Raw genomic sequence first — 15,366 nt, forward strand, 5'->3', positions numbered from 1 at the left:
GCGACGGGGCCCATCCTGGCCTCTCGCCCCGCACCTGCACCTGCACGACCCGGTTTTGACAAGGAGGGCTCCGATTCTGCTCGGCTCAGGGAGGCAGCGCCAGAGAGGCCCCATCGCCGGCCTGCAGCGCCCTAAAGAGCGCACCAGGAGAAGGGAAGGACCCGAAGACAGGCGACAGGGCGGAGGTCCGCGCGGCGTGACCTTGGCCGGCCCCTCCGCCACCTGGGGGCAGCCTCCCGGCCGGCGCACCCAGCCCAGCCCGGCCGGATGCGGGACGTGCCAGGACAGCAGTTTCGGTTTCCCGAGAAGCTGACGTCCCCGCCGGCGCGGCGAGTCCCTAGGGCCGCCCGCCGCGCCCCGCCCGGCCCCCGCCCGGCAGCCGCCGCGGCCCGCGGGGTGGGGGGCGCCCGAGGGGCGTCGCCTCAGCAGCCGCGCTCAGGACGCCCACCCGCCAGCCCTTCCGCGGCTCTCACACAGGCGGGGCAGGACGGCCCGCGAGCCCCGCCGCGGCCCTGCGAGCGCGGCCGGCCGGCCGGCCCGCGCAAGGCCCCGTCGCCCCGGCCTGCAGCGCCGCCACCGCTGCGCGCCTTCCCGCGCCGCCCCCCACACACCCTACCTTCCGCCATGTCGGGCCGGCCCTGCTGCAGCCTCGCGAGAAGTGCGCCGCGCAAGCGGGGCGGCGCGGACCCGAGGCCGCGGGTCTCGCGAGAGTCTGGGGAAGCGGGAGGGCGGAGGGAGCGCGGGCGGGCGGAGGCCGGCGGGCGGAGACCTCTCCGCTCCTCACACCTTCGAGGCGCGGGTGCGCGCCGGCAGCCGACCGTGGCCGCGGCCCAGGCAGAGCCCTGGACGGGATGCACACGGCGAGCGGACCCTGCTCCTTGGAGAAACGTGGCGGGGAGGCGGTCGGGAGCGTGACTCTGAGGTCTCGCGGCGCGTTGGCGACGGGCAGGGGCCGAGGCTGCGGGAGAGGAGGCGGGAACCGGGCCAGGGACTCAATACGGACCCCACCGCGGACGGAGTTCAGAAGACCCTCTGCGCACTGCGCCGCGGACCCCAACCCGGACCGCATACCGGACCCCATACCGGACCCCACACTGGACCGCACCCCGGACCCCACCCGAACACCACCACGGACCCCACCCCTGACCCCACGGTGGACCGCACCCCAGATCCCACCCCAGACCCCACCGCATACCTCACACCGGATCCCACCCCGGACCCCAGACACCACACGGACCCCGCCGCGGACCCCACACCGGACCGCATTCTGGACCACACCGCGGACCGCATCCCAGACCCCACCCCGAACACCACCGCGGACCTCACACCGGACCCCACACCGGACACCACTGCGGACCTTACCCCGGACCGCACCCCGGATCCCACGCCAGACCCCACCGCGGACTGCACCTGGACCCCACCACTCACCCCACACCGGACCCCATCCCGGACCACACCGAGGAGCTCACTCTGGACCTCACCTCGGATCTCACCCCGGACCTTACCGCGGTCCCCACCGCGGACCCCACCGGGAACCCCACCCCGGCCCCACCGCGGAGCTCACTCTGGACCCCACCGCGCACCACACCCAGGCCTCCGTGCGGACCCCACTGCGGACCCCGGGGCAGGGGCTTACTCGGATAAACCCCTGGGACCAAGGACAAGCGTGCAGGCAGACGGACGGAAGAGGCGGAGAGACATCAAGACGCCGCTGGATGACATCAGTTGGTGGCACGGGACCGGAGAGAGCCGAGAGATCTGGGAGAGGCGTCGGGCCAGAGAGGCTGCCCCGCGTGTCTCCTGTGCGTGTGGACGGGCACCCTCCGAGCAGAACCCCGCCTGGCTGCAGGCGCTGAGAGTGCAGATGACCGTGTTCCCCGGTGCCCGAGGTCTCCTGCCACACAGGCGGGGAGTGCGTTGCAAAGGCAACTCAGGTGCAGACCGCAGGGGCTGGTGTAGTAGGGGTCATGAAACCTGAAACCTGGGTCTCGGCCATATCGAGGACCCGGGTGGGCCCTGTTGTTGGGGTGGCAAACTGGACTCCTATGTTCAGCAGTGCTGGGGCTTGACACGGCCCAGGACGGGGCGTGGAACCCGCCAGCGCAGTGAAAGCGAGAAGCCGGGAAGCCGGCCAGATTCAGTATTGGGATGGACAGGTAGGGAGCCAAGGAACCAAAGCCTTCAGGGAACATGGGGTGACCAACAGCAGGAGAGAGGGCTAAAGGCTATGGCAAGCAGACAGCAGGAGACCCTTCTAAACGGACTGTTATACAGAGGAGAATCCAAGGAAGGCTGATGGTCCCCATTCCTAGAAGCATCCAGGACTGCAGGGGAAGTGGTGACCGGGGACAAGAGCTGAGGAAGAAGCGTGGGTTAGAGGAGGGGTCAGAACAGCAGAGGGGGAGCGTCCGAAGGGGGAGAAGCCTGAGTGCTACGGAGGGTTAGCATCTGTAGGTTGGCAGAGGAGCAATGTGGAGTCCACACCGTCCCAGGGTTCGGGTTCTGAGGAAGGGAGAGGAGTTCTGGCTGAGGTCCCCAGGGGATGGAAGGGGAGAGGGCGAATGTGTCAGGGCAGTGGTGTGCTCAGGGACATGATGTCCAGCTGGGGTGGGCACGTGGGCAGGGGAGAATTTGCCAGGCTACTGAGCTGCCATGGCTCAGAGCCTCCTAGTCTGTCAACAGTGGTTTAGAGGTGCCGCACGGCAGGTCATGAGTGTGGCCTGCCAAGCTCGTCTGCTTTGAGTGCCCTACCGATGACCTAAAAGTGCTTGGGGACTCTGCCACAGCCGGTGCCTGCTTTTACATCAGACCACGTGTCTTTGTCCCACCAGCAACACGCTGGCATGTGACACGCAGCAGGTGCTCGGTATGTTTGAGGAGTCGTTCCCGCCACGAGCTACACCAGCAGTCAGGGGGACGGGGTTCACATCGGGCTCTGCAACTGACCTGCTGTGTTGATCAGGGCAGGACCCTGCAAGCTGCCCTCTCAGGTCCTACAGCAGTTTCTACAGGGGGACAGGACATCCGGAGGGTCACGAACTCCTGAGAACGTGATGGAAACCAGGGAGAGCAGCACACATGCAGGAAGAAACAAATCTGTGCCCTTCCCGCCTGCTTGGACTAGATGCCTGCAGCGAATGAAAGCTCCCCTGAGGGGCCTAGTCAACTCAAGGGCTTGTCTGCCTCCTTGTCATGACCATGACCTGCCCTCACCAAGCCTTCTCTCAGAGGTGAGAGCCCTCCTTCTAGAGATGCTGGTACCAGGACTCCATCTCTGACCTGATCTGGGCCCTTGTCTTCCAAGGGGACTCCTACTGGCTGGAAACCCCTGAGCTACAGAGCCTGTGAAACAAAGCATCAGACAACTCCAGCAGCCAACAGGATTCCCGGCAGCTCGCAAGGTCAGGCAAGATGTCTGAGAGCCTGAACATGGTTCACTTTAGATGTGACTCGGGTTTTGCTCAGATAAGGGGGAACTCGGCATGGAGCTGTCCGGGACGGGGAACACGAGGTGCGAGAAGGGTCACCACAGACCGCCTAGGGCACAAGGGCACAGGCTCTTCCCGGGGAGGAGGTGCCAGGTCCTGGTAGAGAGGGGAAGGGAGGGAACCACTGGACCCGTGGGCCAGTGAATTAGGTTCCACTACGGGCCTCAACACGTGCGCCCCCGGGTGACCTTGGGAAGGAAGAACCACCTGCTAGGGAGGGAGCAGCACCCAGCACAGAAGCGAGGAAGCAAGGCCCTGGAACCGAATCCTCGCCGGAAACGTACTCGCTCTGCAGTCTTGCCACGCTGATCTGAACCCGTTTTCCTCATGAGAAACTACTACTTTGGAGGACCCTTGTGAGATCGCGCCTTGCACCAGCCTGCCATAAAGTGCAAGCTCCACCAGTAGGAATACGGTTTCTGGCGCTCCTTGGGAACAAACGAGGTGTTGCTGGGCACACGGAGCGCTCTCATGCTCCCTCCTAATGGATGCTGCCGGCACGGGGGAAATATCAAGGGTCTTGCCTAGGATTCTCTGAGCAGCTCCTAGGTCTAAGCTGTGTCTGCTGCCTTTTGTGAAAGCTTCTTCCTTCACCTGATTTGTTCCACCTGTGTGAACAGGAAGCGGAATTCTTTCATCATGTCACTATGGCTCAGTGGGGCATGCAGACTAAAGGAGACCAAAAAAGAAAAAAGTTACCCCTACCTTGGCAGTCAGGTTACACACATCTGAAACGGAGCAAAACCAAAAGTAGCTTATCCTGGAAATAATTTGCTCTGCAAACTGAACCCTGTTGGGGCTTCCAGTCCTCCAGAAAAAATTTTTATCAGTAAAATTAAACTCTGAAAATGACCCCGAACCTTCCCCGCACTGCTTTCAAGGAGGATTTTCTTCTTGTTTCTAACTCAGCTCTCATTAAGAGATCTGGCTTCTTGTTCTTTTCTCAGGTCGCAAGGAGGCGGCCTTGGCGGCCACCGGCAGCATTTATCAACACAAACACTACCTCACACTGTAAATCCACGTGAACTCCACGTGAGGGCACAGGGTAGAAAGGTAGACAGGTACACCCTTTTAAGGGCGGGAAAAAGTGCTCGGTCTTGCCCCTTTTACGCTAACTTGCTAAGTGAGCCTGGTGCTACTTGGGGCCACGTTCGCCCATCCGTGTGGAGGAGGGAAGGTGGTGGGCTTGAGGTGGTGCCCGTGGGCTCTTCCAGTCCACGCTCAGGTCTGGGTTCCCCGCCTTCTAGCTTATGTCTGTGGTAGAGCCGCTTCAGGCTAAAGACAAAGTCCCCGAAACACGCTAACACATGCTCATTTCATTCAAGGCCCTTCATCAGCAGGTACCTGACTGGTGAAGGATGCTGCTTGGCCCCGTACTGGAAATCTTAAGACCACTGTAGCAGGTCAGAAGTCAACTTCCCACCCTCTGGTTCCTTCTTTAAATGAAGTTTTAAAAGTTCTTTATCAAGATTCCCTTGTGGACCTTTTGGTATCATGTGCTGTTTCGAAAGAATCCCACAACTTGCTTTTGAGACCTGCATCCTAAAACCAAAATAGCTCGTGATACAGCCTCTAAGTGATCATTTATTGATTTACACGGCATCCACCACACGATGGAGGTGCTTTACAATACAGCAAACATCACAACAGAACTCACATAGTTAAATACAATCAACAAGTTACAGAACTAAAAAAAAAAAAAAAAAAAAAAAAAAAAAACAACAAAAAACTGGAATGACGCAACATTATGTCAGATTTCAGAGATGCTGAGAAGTGGCAGTACAAAGAAGGCAATTCCACCAACTGGAGACCAGACGGGCAAAAAATAGATCCACAAGCACCACAACCCCAAGTGTGCAGATTCGTAGAGGGTGGTGAGCATATGAAATAAAATTTCACAACCGAGAATGAAGGCCATTAAGGATACCAGGACACCCACATGATCACAGAACGAGTGGAATACCCTCACAGAGAGAGTGCCTCGTAATGACAAGGGAACCAATCTCTCGTGGATTTTAAACTCACAGAAGGAGGCCAGAAAGCCACTGAGATCATACATCCCGTATGAGCACAGACTGAAATCTGGAAGCCTTTACAAGAACTTGGAATCAATTTAGGAAATAGCCAACAGTCCTAAAACCCATAAGACTGTGTAGATGTTGTTGACAGTTGGCACAGAGTTAGGGAGAAAAATCCTTTTCTTAGAACAGAGAGGACTCACCTCACACTAGTGATGAGGCACTGGTGGGGCAAAAGCCACCTGGATCAGTGTCACCTGAGAGTGGTTTAATATCAAATATGGAGGCGCTAAGTTCACACTGTCAGATGAACACAGGGAAAGGCACAGGTGATGCCCCTGGCAGAGAAGAAGTCACACTCAACCCCCCCCCCCCCAGGCCTGTGTGTCCACATGCAGCACGCCAGGGCGCCAGGTGGAAAAGAGCGGGAAGGGAGGGGCCCTCGTTCCTGGCTCCCCCTTTGACTCCCCAGGATCTAGCCCCAAAACACACATGGTTACTCCAAGGTACCTGCATTTAAGTGGCACTTAAAGTTCAGTAAGAGTTGTCCCTGAGTTACTAGGTCATTTGCCGCTCCCTGAAGAGTCAAGTCCCAGGTTTTAACTTGACAGATCACTAGCAGAATCACAGCAACGGGAGAGCAAAGTTCAGACTCCATTCTGCCACAAGCAGCCACCATGTGGACAGTTTCTGATGTAAGAGTAAGAGGGACTGCATTCAAATCCCAGGCGCGTGTGCACTACCAGCACTTTGGGGCAACAAGTTTTAGAATTTGGGGGGGGGGGGGGGAGTCCCAAATGAAGTTCTCGAAGAAAACTGGCTGCAGTAAATCATATCAAACAATTTTCACACTCAGCAATTACACATGTATAGGATTTTATAATGCTTCAGAGTGGGGAACAGACAGGTGTTTAGAAAAATCACTCTCTACTGTGTCTACATCCTCAACCATTTTACTTCTGCTTCAAAAAGGACCTGCAGAGTCCACAGAGGATGGGGCTACTCATAGGGATCCCTTCACTCTCTGCCAAAGCGTCTCTCCAAGCCCCACAGAGCAGAGACGCACCAATTCTCACAGAATTGTGTCCCATCTGGTACCGTCTCGAGTTCTGTCTCTTACAGGCCAACTACTACTTCCCAATCCCAACCTCACACCCAACATAGAGGAACCTGGGCCTGCCGTTAACACTGCACACGTTCACTTCATCATTTCCTGAAGCTGTTTTAGAAAACATGATATGAAATATGCTTATGCTCAAACATTAATAAAATCCAAGTGCACTATGTCAGTGACAGAAGCTATATGTCAAACAGCAAAGCATTCACACCCCTGTAGTGCTTTGAGATCCACATAAGAACCTAGATAGAGCCCAATACATCCACTGCCACGGCCATGGGATTTTCAAGTATAAGTCTGTTTGCATAAGGAATCAACCTGAGATTTTTCTAAACTGCATTTCTCTGGCATTCAGTATTATAACCTTCATTCAATACAATAAAAGCCAACAACTTGACAATTATTGGAAAAAAATTGTATTTTGGAAGAACTCACTACATAAGGTGACAGAATTCCAAAATCAAATTACATGAAAATATACATCGCAATTTCTTTGTACAATAAGTGAGAAAAAACCTGCAGTATAGAAGAGTAGAGGCAAAGAAACACGAAGGGCTCAGGAGAAGGGGACACGGGGTCAACAGCGTCTGTCCTCGCGAACCCGCAAGTGACGCAGAAAGCCTGCGCAGTGCACACCGTAATCCACCCGACCTTAACGGCAGGGAACTGGGGGGCAAAAGCAAAACCAAACCAGACTTCTGCACCATGTGGGGCAAATTTCAGTTAAGTTGGATTCTGAACTGACTCTTTTTAGTTCTCAGGGATAATGACTGAGTTCAAGAGCTCTCAATAGCCAAAACATGTTATTGCTACAACCAACCCAAGAGACGGTACAACTAGGGTACAAAAGGACAAAGCACCTGGTGATGACCACTCCTCTGAAGTCATCATTAAAAATCAAGTAGTTGCTTATTAAGTATTTCAGTATTGGAACTAAATGATTTGAAAACTTTCTGGCAGATAGAAGAGATAAAAGCAAAGGGGAGTGTGTCAAAACAAAGAAGATACAAAAGTTTAGTAAGTGAAAAGAGTTTAATGAAGCCTCAATGGTTTAAAGGAAATTAAATGGAAACTTGTAATCCTAATTGTTTTTCATCTGACATGCTTTAAGGAGTCTTTTAAAACTGATAAGAAACAATGAATAGGGAAAGAAAACCTGCTAAAATCTTTTAGAATTTACACGATTCTTATTCTACTACAAGAAAGCATTATTTGGTACAAGGTGTATCTGTGGATGTACATGAATAGTATATATATTATCCGGATCATGTTGTGCTATGTACAGGTCTTTACAATTCTTCCTGAAGGTTAAAACAGTTCATTAGAATTCAAAATGCGTAATCATCTGTAAGTTGGCACTTGTTAGGCTCTTGTGTCAGCACTGATACTGGCATGTTCTATCGCAGCCCACTTCCAGCCAGTGTCTGCCAACTTGTTACGACAGAAGTCCAGCGATAGGTGGGTAGAGTGCAGGGAAACAGTGCCGTGTTTCTCAGTTGGAGACCCTACAATAAAGCAAAGAGCGTCACATGATGAATTTACAAATCACAAAAGAATTAACTGATTAGAAATTTTTATTTGTATTCTATTTCTTTGGAAACGAATTCTTCATTTCATTTTAAGCTCACTTTTGTGCTCCTCCAACATGGCAGCCGCACATGGCCGTTTTATTTCAAGTTTAAATGACAGTAAATAAAATTTAAAATTCAGTTCAAGTGCTCAATATGGCTAGTGACTACCATACTGGATGACAGTACAGACACAGAAGATTTCTTTCCATCAGCGTAGAAAGTCATAGTATACTTCCCTAATTTAGATTGTTTTCAATAGATCCCAAATGTCTTTCAACTTATATTAATTACATCTGAAGTCAAACACTGAAGAACCACTTTCAAGCCAATTGATTTGGAAATTTGTGAATATTTAAGAATATTCAGAGAAACAACTTAAGACCATCACCCTTTTCAACCTGTTGAATTTGATCCAACCCTGCAGGTTCCATCCAAACCCATTTTGTCTGTGAAGCTGCCCCCAACGGCACATTCCTGTTATTTCGTCTCTGCCGGGCCCATGCCCTCCGTGAGCCTAGAAGAACCACATCTAAATGAAAACAACCATCTCACCCAGCACTTACGTGCCAAGCAAGTTTACAAACCTATCTCGTGCAATGTTCGTAATCACCAGATGAAGGGGTTTCCCCTATTTTATAGAGAAAAGTGAGACAAGGTCACACAGTTAATAAGGGGCAGGGCTTCCTGCTCATAAAGTTAGAAAAACAACAGATTCAAGTTTTAAAAAAACAAGTCTAACGACTGGACTTTCCTTCAGTCGCCGTATGCTCTGAGTACACAGGGAGGCAAGGGGAGGGAGCAGGGAGAATACCTATTCTTACTGGACCGGGTCAGCTGCTCCAGAAACCCGTGGACCTGTGCTGTCTGGCAAGCACAGTGCTGGGCACGAAGAGCCTGAATGGAAGATGACTGGAAATTCGAGGGTGTCATTTTAAACCCCTAACAAAGAAGCCAAATGTACCGAAGTCACACCAGACATGTGTCTTCTCAAGCCCCACGTGAATTGATCGACCTCACAATCACCCACGTTTGACCGTACCCAAGCTCTGCTGTGGGCCCACCCGCGGCCCCGCCTGTGCTCACTCATTGCCTTAACCAAGACCACCTCCCGCAGGCCACTCCCGAAACGGGTAGATCACCCTCCCCAGCACACAGACACACAAACGGACACACGTGTTGTACTGGAAAATCTAAAGACGTCACTGAAACCAAGACTTGTGGTTACAGAACAGGTATTATAATTTTTTGGTGATGTTATCGGAATGTTTTTCCGAAGGCCAGACCGCGCCCAACTTAGTCCCAGGCCAATTAATCCCTCAGAACCGGCAGAGACCTGGGTGCAGAAATTCAGTAATTGTTCCCCTAGGACGTGACCAAGAAATTTCAAGACCATGAAAGAATCCTTTAAAAATGGTTTCTGTGCAAGCTTTTAAAAAGAAAAAGGCTCCACAGGGGACCGACTGCTCTGAGTCAGTAAACACCTGAAATCAGGCAATCGGGTCATTCACGAAAGCCCAGCTTTAACAGCACAGACTTCTTCAGCAGAAACAGAAGAATGTATTCCCCGCCCCCCTGAATAAAATGTATTCTAAAGAGACAAAAAGCCTCAGCACAGAAAAGCAAGTCTGCTGATGGCGCTCCAAACAGATGGGGCCAATTCCATAAGCAAATTTCACTTCCAACTGAAACTGTATCTGCTTGTTAAAATCACACACGTTTTATATTAACTGAAATTATATCAATTGTATGTCTCTATGAAATCACTTAAGTATCTGTTTTTTACCTCAAAACTTAGTATTACTCCCGATTTTTAACCTACAAATCTGGAGATGGTTCTCCTCCAAAGGACATAACTGTCTCATTCTATTTATTTCTGAAATGAGAATCAAATCAGGGCACCTGGGTGGCTCAGTTGGTTGAGCACCTGGCTCTTCGTTTCAGCTCAGGTCAAGATCTCATGGTTCGTGGGTTCAAGCCCCAAGCAGGACTCTGTGCTGATGGTGCGGAGCCTGTTTGGGATTCTCTCTCTCTTCCTCTTGCGCGCTCTCTCTCTCTCTCTCTCTCTCTCTGCCCCTCCCTGCTGCAAGCACGCATGCGCTCTCATTCTCTCTCCCTCTCTCAAAATAAATAAAACATTAAAAATCATTTTTTAAAAAGTCTAAGAAGTAGGAATCAGACAGGCGTGCTTCCAAATAACAAACACTTCTGATGTTGAGGAAGGTAATAAAAATAATTCCTCGCTCAGGAATAAACATTCCAATAATCTCAGCCACTCTTCACTGAAAGCAGACCATGAGGGAAATAAATGGCCTGTGTCGGGAAGTTTCCCACTACCGTTCACACAGATGCCCCGACGTCCCCCCAGCCCCTGTTTCTTCCTTCTGCCTCCCCCCTACCCCCACCTCGTCTCCACCCTGGAGACCGCCGATCTCAGCAGGAGCCCTATGCCGACCTCTATCCTCCACAATCAACATGAGTCATGTGTCTGCCTGGCCAGATGAACAGGATAATTCACCTATGGTGCTCTACATTTATCCCAACACCTCCCAAGAGAGCACCACCTTTGTAAATGGTAGGAAACTAACAAGTATTCATTAACAAGAACTGAAATGAGCTCAGGGTCACCTGTTCTTGGTGTTACCTCTCATTTCAAGATACAAATCTTAATCCTTAACAATAAGCAACTGTTAAAAAGAAAGCTGATCTATATGATCATGTTGATAGATATAAATCACACTGAACTAACAAAATATCAAAAGGCCATGTGATTTTTAAAAAGTGCAGAACATACACCATGTGTATGCTTGTGTTACATGAGCAGACACACATCACCGTGTGCACGTGGTGTGTCGGGGGCAGTCGGATTTCTGAAGATTAAGCTACTGTCAGTGGTCACCTCTGGGAACAGAACTGGGGGCCACCACCGGAAAGGGAGACAGGCTTCTGTGTTGCAGACTCTGTCCCTGACGTTTGGGGACAGGAGTGAGGAGGGAGGAGGACAGCGATAAAGAGGCAGGCAGGCAGCAGCAGGCTGAGGAGGGACGGCGACAGAGCCGTGGCACGCACGGGCGAGGAAGAAGACCCTACCAGAGGTATGACCAACGGTGTCCAACGACACAGAGATCAAGATGCAAAACTATACTAAGCCTGTGGATGTGGCTGTGTCATCGGTTTAGTTTACTGTGGGGAGGACAGAAGATGAGCCAAACGTGCCTGGAAACAGACGGTTAGGGGGAAAGGCAAAGGCTTCTGCTTCCCAGCCCCTTCTTCCTTCCCAAAGTGAAGTACCACTGAGAATGTTACGACTTTTAACGTATTTCTTCAAGTCTCTGCTTTAAAAAAGCTCTCCCTCTGCCGCACAGCTGTGAACGGACAGTGTCTGTGCTAACTCACGGGAGCAGCGCCACACTCGATGTTTCTGCAAATTGCTTTTCCTACTCAAGACCATCTCTGAGATTTCACCATGTGTCTATAGTGCACAGTTAGTTGCTGGATAACGTTCCAGTGTATCAACCCTAACTGATCAATCCCTGCTGATGGGCCTTTTAAAAATCACCCACAGCGCTGTGCCTTACCTTCAGGTCTCCTTGTACACACGTCCCAGACTTTCTCCAACCCGACTAGATACTACCAACTTGTTCCCCAGTGCTGACACAACTTCACTCGTGCCAGCATTCAAGTACACCGTGTCCCCAAACCCTTACCAACACTTGCGTCTCTCAGACAGTTTGATTTTTGACAACCTGATTGATGAAACGTCATCTCCCTGTAGCTCTGTATTTCTGATTACAAATTCAGGTATGTTCCACATTCACGACAACTAGCTTGCTTCCCGCTCGTGTTTATTATTTATGCAAATCCTTTTCCTTGGTGCTGTTTTTCTTGCGGATTTGCACAAGCTGGTGTAGGTGCTAGATCAAATCCTGAAGATCAGAATATAGAGCGATCTCTTTCCAGCCCACAGTTTTGTCTTATCATAATATTTAAGTTTTCAGTTTTGACAGTCAGATTTACTGATTTTTCCTTCTCCAGGTGTGTTTTTTGTGCCTAATAAACACTTCTCTACCTTGTTATTCTCCTTTATCTTGTTCTGTAATGGTTTTGTTTCTCATACTTCTATCTTCTGTTTTCGGACTTACTGGAGATGGCCTGGTCTCCCCCCACCGCAGTTAACAAAGGTTGCTGCAGACAGCCTGCAACAACGAGAGTGCCCTGGAGCAGTGTGCCACAGTGCAACAGTGTACAGGAGCCCCTGTAGTAGATCGGGCCACCTTACCGCAACCCAAGAGATCCCAGAACGGCTCACCATGGCAGAAGCCTTCATTTTCAGAAGCCCTGGGTGAGATGTGGGGGCTGGTCCTTCAATGACCTGAATGTGGTCCGCTTGGGGTGATCACTTACTCCAGATGCGGTCTCAGTAAGCAGTGGGGAGACAGAATGCATCATTCACAGAGCCGCACAGACGCCTATCAGTGAGAAAGGACTCTGGACCCACACACGCACGCCTGCGGCCACGCAAAGGCAGCAGGGCTCCTGCATCGTGCTGGGTTGTACAACGCCCAGAGCCTTGCGTCAGGACCCCTAGGAGATGGGTTCAGAGGCAGGGATTTATTTGTACGAGGTTTACTGAGAAGTGCTTCCAAACACAAGAGTGAAAGAAACGGGATTAAGCAGAAGCAGAAATGAACTAACAGGGCAGCACGCAGGTGGAACGAAGGCCTTAGTCAATCCCGCACCGGAACAGCCTCTTGGAGAACTCCCAAACCGAGAGAAGAGAGCCAGTGTTCCGAGCCCTCACCCCAACCTGTCACTGGACGCGGGTAACCCCAGGAAAGGGACTAACTAACTTGAGCAATTCACCTCTTTTGGTGGAGGGCAACCACCCACGCTCTACACCCAGCGCACCTGCCCCTACCCTCACCCGTTCCCTCCCACGAAGCCACCACCACAGCGCGAGCAGACCCACGGAGAGGTCCCCGTGGCAGAGAACCTGAGGGAGGGCTCCATCCGACGGCCAGTGAGGAACAGAACCCTGCAGCAACCACCTGAGTGAACCCGGAGGCAGGTCCACCCGCCACGGGTGAGGTTCCGGGCAAGCGCGGTGCCACACCAGCACCTTGCCTGCAGTACCGTGAGGGACCCGGGGCCAGAAGGCCAAGCTAAGTCACACTCAGATCCCCGCGCTCTAGAAGCTAGGAGATGGCGAATGTTGTTTGAAGCCACAAAATTTGAGACGATTTGTAACAGCACCAGAGAACTACAACAATCCCACCAGCCCTAGCACGGAACACAAGGACTGGCTCTTCCTGTCTGGTGGCGCAGAACGCGACCACGCTGCTCCTCGGGCTGGAGGACTTCGCTTCTCCCCGCTGCCTCTCTCCCTCCCGTCACGCACCTGAACCGGCAGACAGGGAAGGCCACTGAGGTCTTCACAGAGGACAAGGCATAACCACCAAGGAGAAGCGACATAAAGAGACAAGTACTGGGGCGCCTGGGTGGCTCAGTCGGTTAAGCGTCCGACTTCGGCTCAGGTCACGATCTCACGGTCCGTGAGTTCGAGCCCCGCATCAGGCTCTGGGCTGATGGCTCAGAGCCTGGAGCCTGCTTCCGATTCTGTGCCTCCCTCTCTCTCCGCCCCTCCCCCGTTCATGCTCTGTCTCTCTCTGTCTCAAAAATAAAATAAAACCTTAAAAAAATAAGAATAAAAAAAAAGAGACAAGTACTCCATGGTTCCAGTAACAAGAGGGCATCACGGCAGTCAAACTCCTAGACACACACAGCAGAACAGTGGCCGCCAGGGCCAGGGCTGGGGGGACCAGAGAGCTGTCCTCCAGGGAGCGTGGACCTCCAGTGACTTCCAGTGACGCGGGATGAAGAAGCCCTAGAGGGCCCGCCGTACAACAGTGCGCATACAAGGAACACTGAAACATGTAAAAACTGCTAACAGAGCAAACTTACATGGGTTTCACCATCATTTTTTAAAAAGTGAAATAAAGTCTGGGTCAAGTTCTTGGACAGTAATATTTCCGTTTTTAGAAAATACAAGTCATGGATTTGGATGTGACTTTTAAAAATCCAACTTTCAAATGATGTCACTATCAGCGTAATCCAGGTGGAGGACTGGGTTCCGGTCCCGACCACCATGTACCGTAGGCGACAAGAGGAGCCAGAGAACACTCATCGGTGACGCGCTGCCAGGCTTCGTGGGGGTGGGGGTGGGGGCGGGGGTGGGCCTTGTGTCGCCAGAAGCAGCAAAGTGAACAGGAGACACGTTCCAGACCCCGGACGTGGAGACCGGCTCACTCCCGGCTGGCCCTCAGGCACCTGCTGCGTGACCGGGAAGAAGGCCTCAGAGAGCGGACACCCAGGGACAAAGAGGGAGACGGCACGACTGGGAACCCCAAACTGACGGCATCCGGGACCAGGCACTTGAGTGCTGGGTGGGCAGGTCTGCCTGAAGGACACGTGCATCAGTTGTCTCCCAAACAGCGTCTCTGCCCACAGCCAGCCAGCCCAAGGGTCCTTCTGACAAGCTCCAAAGTGACAACAAAACACAAATCCCTTTATTCCATTCTTATCAATGAAAGACACACACCTCAAGGGTTACAGCTTTTTTACACAAAAGCCTGGCTTAAACGGTAAGGTAACAAGTTAGGGATCGTAACTACAATTCCTCATTCATAAAAGCAGTGTAGTAATTTTATTAAAACTCTGGTTTATCGGGGCACCTGAGAGGCTCAGACGGTTCAGAGTCTGACTCTTGACTTCAGCTCAGGACGTTATCTCACAGTTTGTGGGATCGAGCCCCTTGTTGGGCTCCCCCGCTGACAGCATAGAGCCTGCTTATTATTCTCTCTCTCTCCCTCTCTCTACCCCCTCCCCACTCACGTGCTCACCCTACCAAGGGCTGCAGCTGCCCTGGCCTCTGCAACAGTGCAAAGCCATTACCACCTGCGTGGAATGCACCTGGAGGACCCGCGACATTTAACAAGGCTGTTTTGTCACCGACGTGTGAACAGTGCTGACCTGTGTTGGTCAAGATTTCCAATTATTGCTTCCTTCCTCTTTAACTCTAAGCTCTGAGTTTAGTGTCATCATTCACAGGAGTTCACACTATTTTCCAACTAACCTATTCTTTACAATGAGGCATTTTGATTCAACGTATTTTCTGC

The 15,366-nt window shown here is 52.0% G+C and overlaps 2 protein-coding genes across 4 annotated transcripts in view; both read right to left on the minus strand.

Moving 5' to 3' along the window:
• ANKFY1 (ankyrin repeat and FYVE domain containing 1) overlaps nucleotides 1-716 on the minus strand; it is a 77,262-nt gene extending 76,546 nt beyond the window's left edge. Inside the window, exon 1 of one of the 2 annotated variants that reach the window (XM_086685621.1) lies at nucleotides 617-716. In XM_086685621.1, coding sequence (XP_086541747.1) covers nucleotides 617-626 — 10 coding nt within the window. In that variant the 5' untranslated portion in view covers nucleotides 627-716. Of the gene's footprint in view, nucleotides 1-34; nucleotides 585-616 lie in introns of those variants that run through there. The other variant, XM_086685622.1, reaches the window with a different exon arrangement.
• A 4,336-nt stretch (nucleotides 717-5,052) lies between these two features.
• Nucleotides 5,053-15,366, minus strand: part of UBE2G1 (ubiquitin conjugating enzyme E2 G1) — a 110,044-nt gene continuing 99,730 nt past the window's right edge. For both annotated transcript variants that reach the window (XM_086685623.1, XM_086685624.1), the window contains one exon: nucleotides 5,053-8,128. In XM_086685623.1, the coding sequence (XP_086541749.1) occupies nucleotides 8,021-8,128 (108 nt within the window). In that variant the 3' untranslated portion in view covers nucleotides 5,053-8,020. The remainder of the gene's footprint in view (nucleotides 8,129-15,366) is intronic.

The sequence above is a fragment of the Puma concolor genome, chromosome E1 (assembly GCF_028749965.1).
Source record: "Puma concolor isolate L17-30 chromosome E1, mPumCon1.1.hap2, whole genome shotgun sequence".
Lineage (NCBI taxonomy): Eukaryota > Metazoa > Chordata > Mammalia > Carnivora > Felidae > Puma > Puma concolor.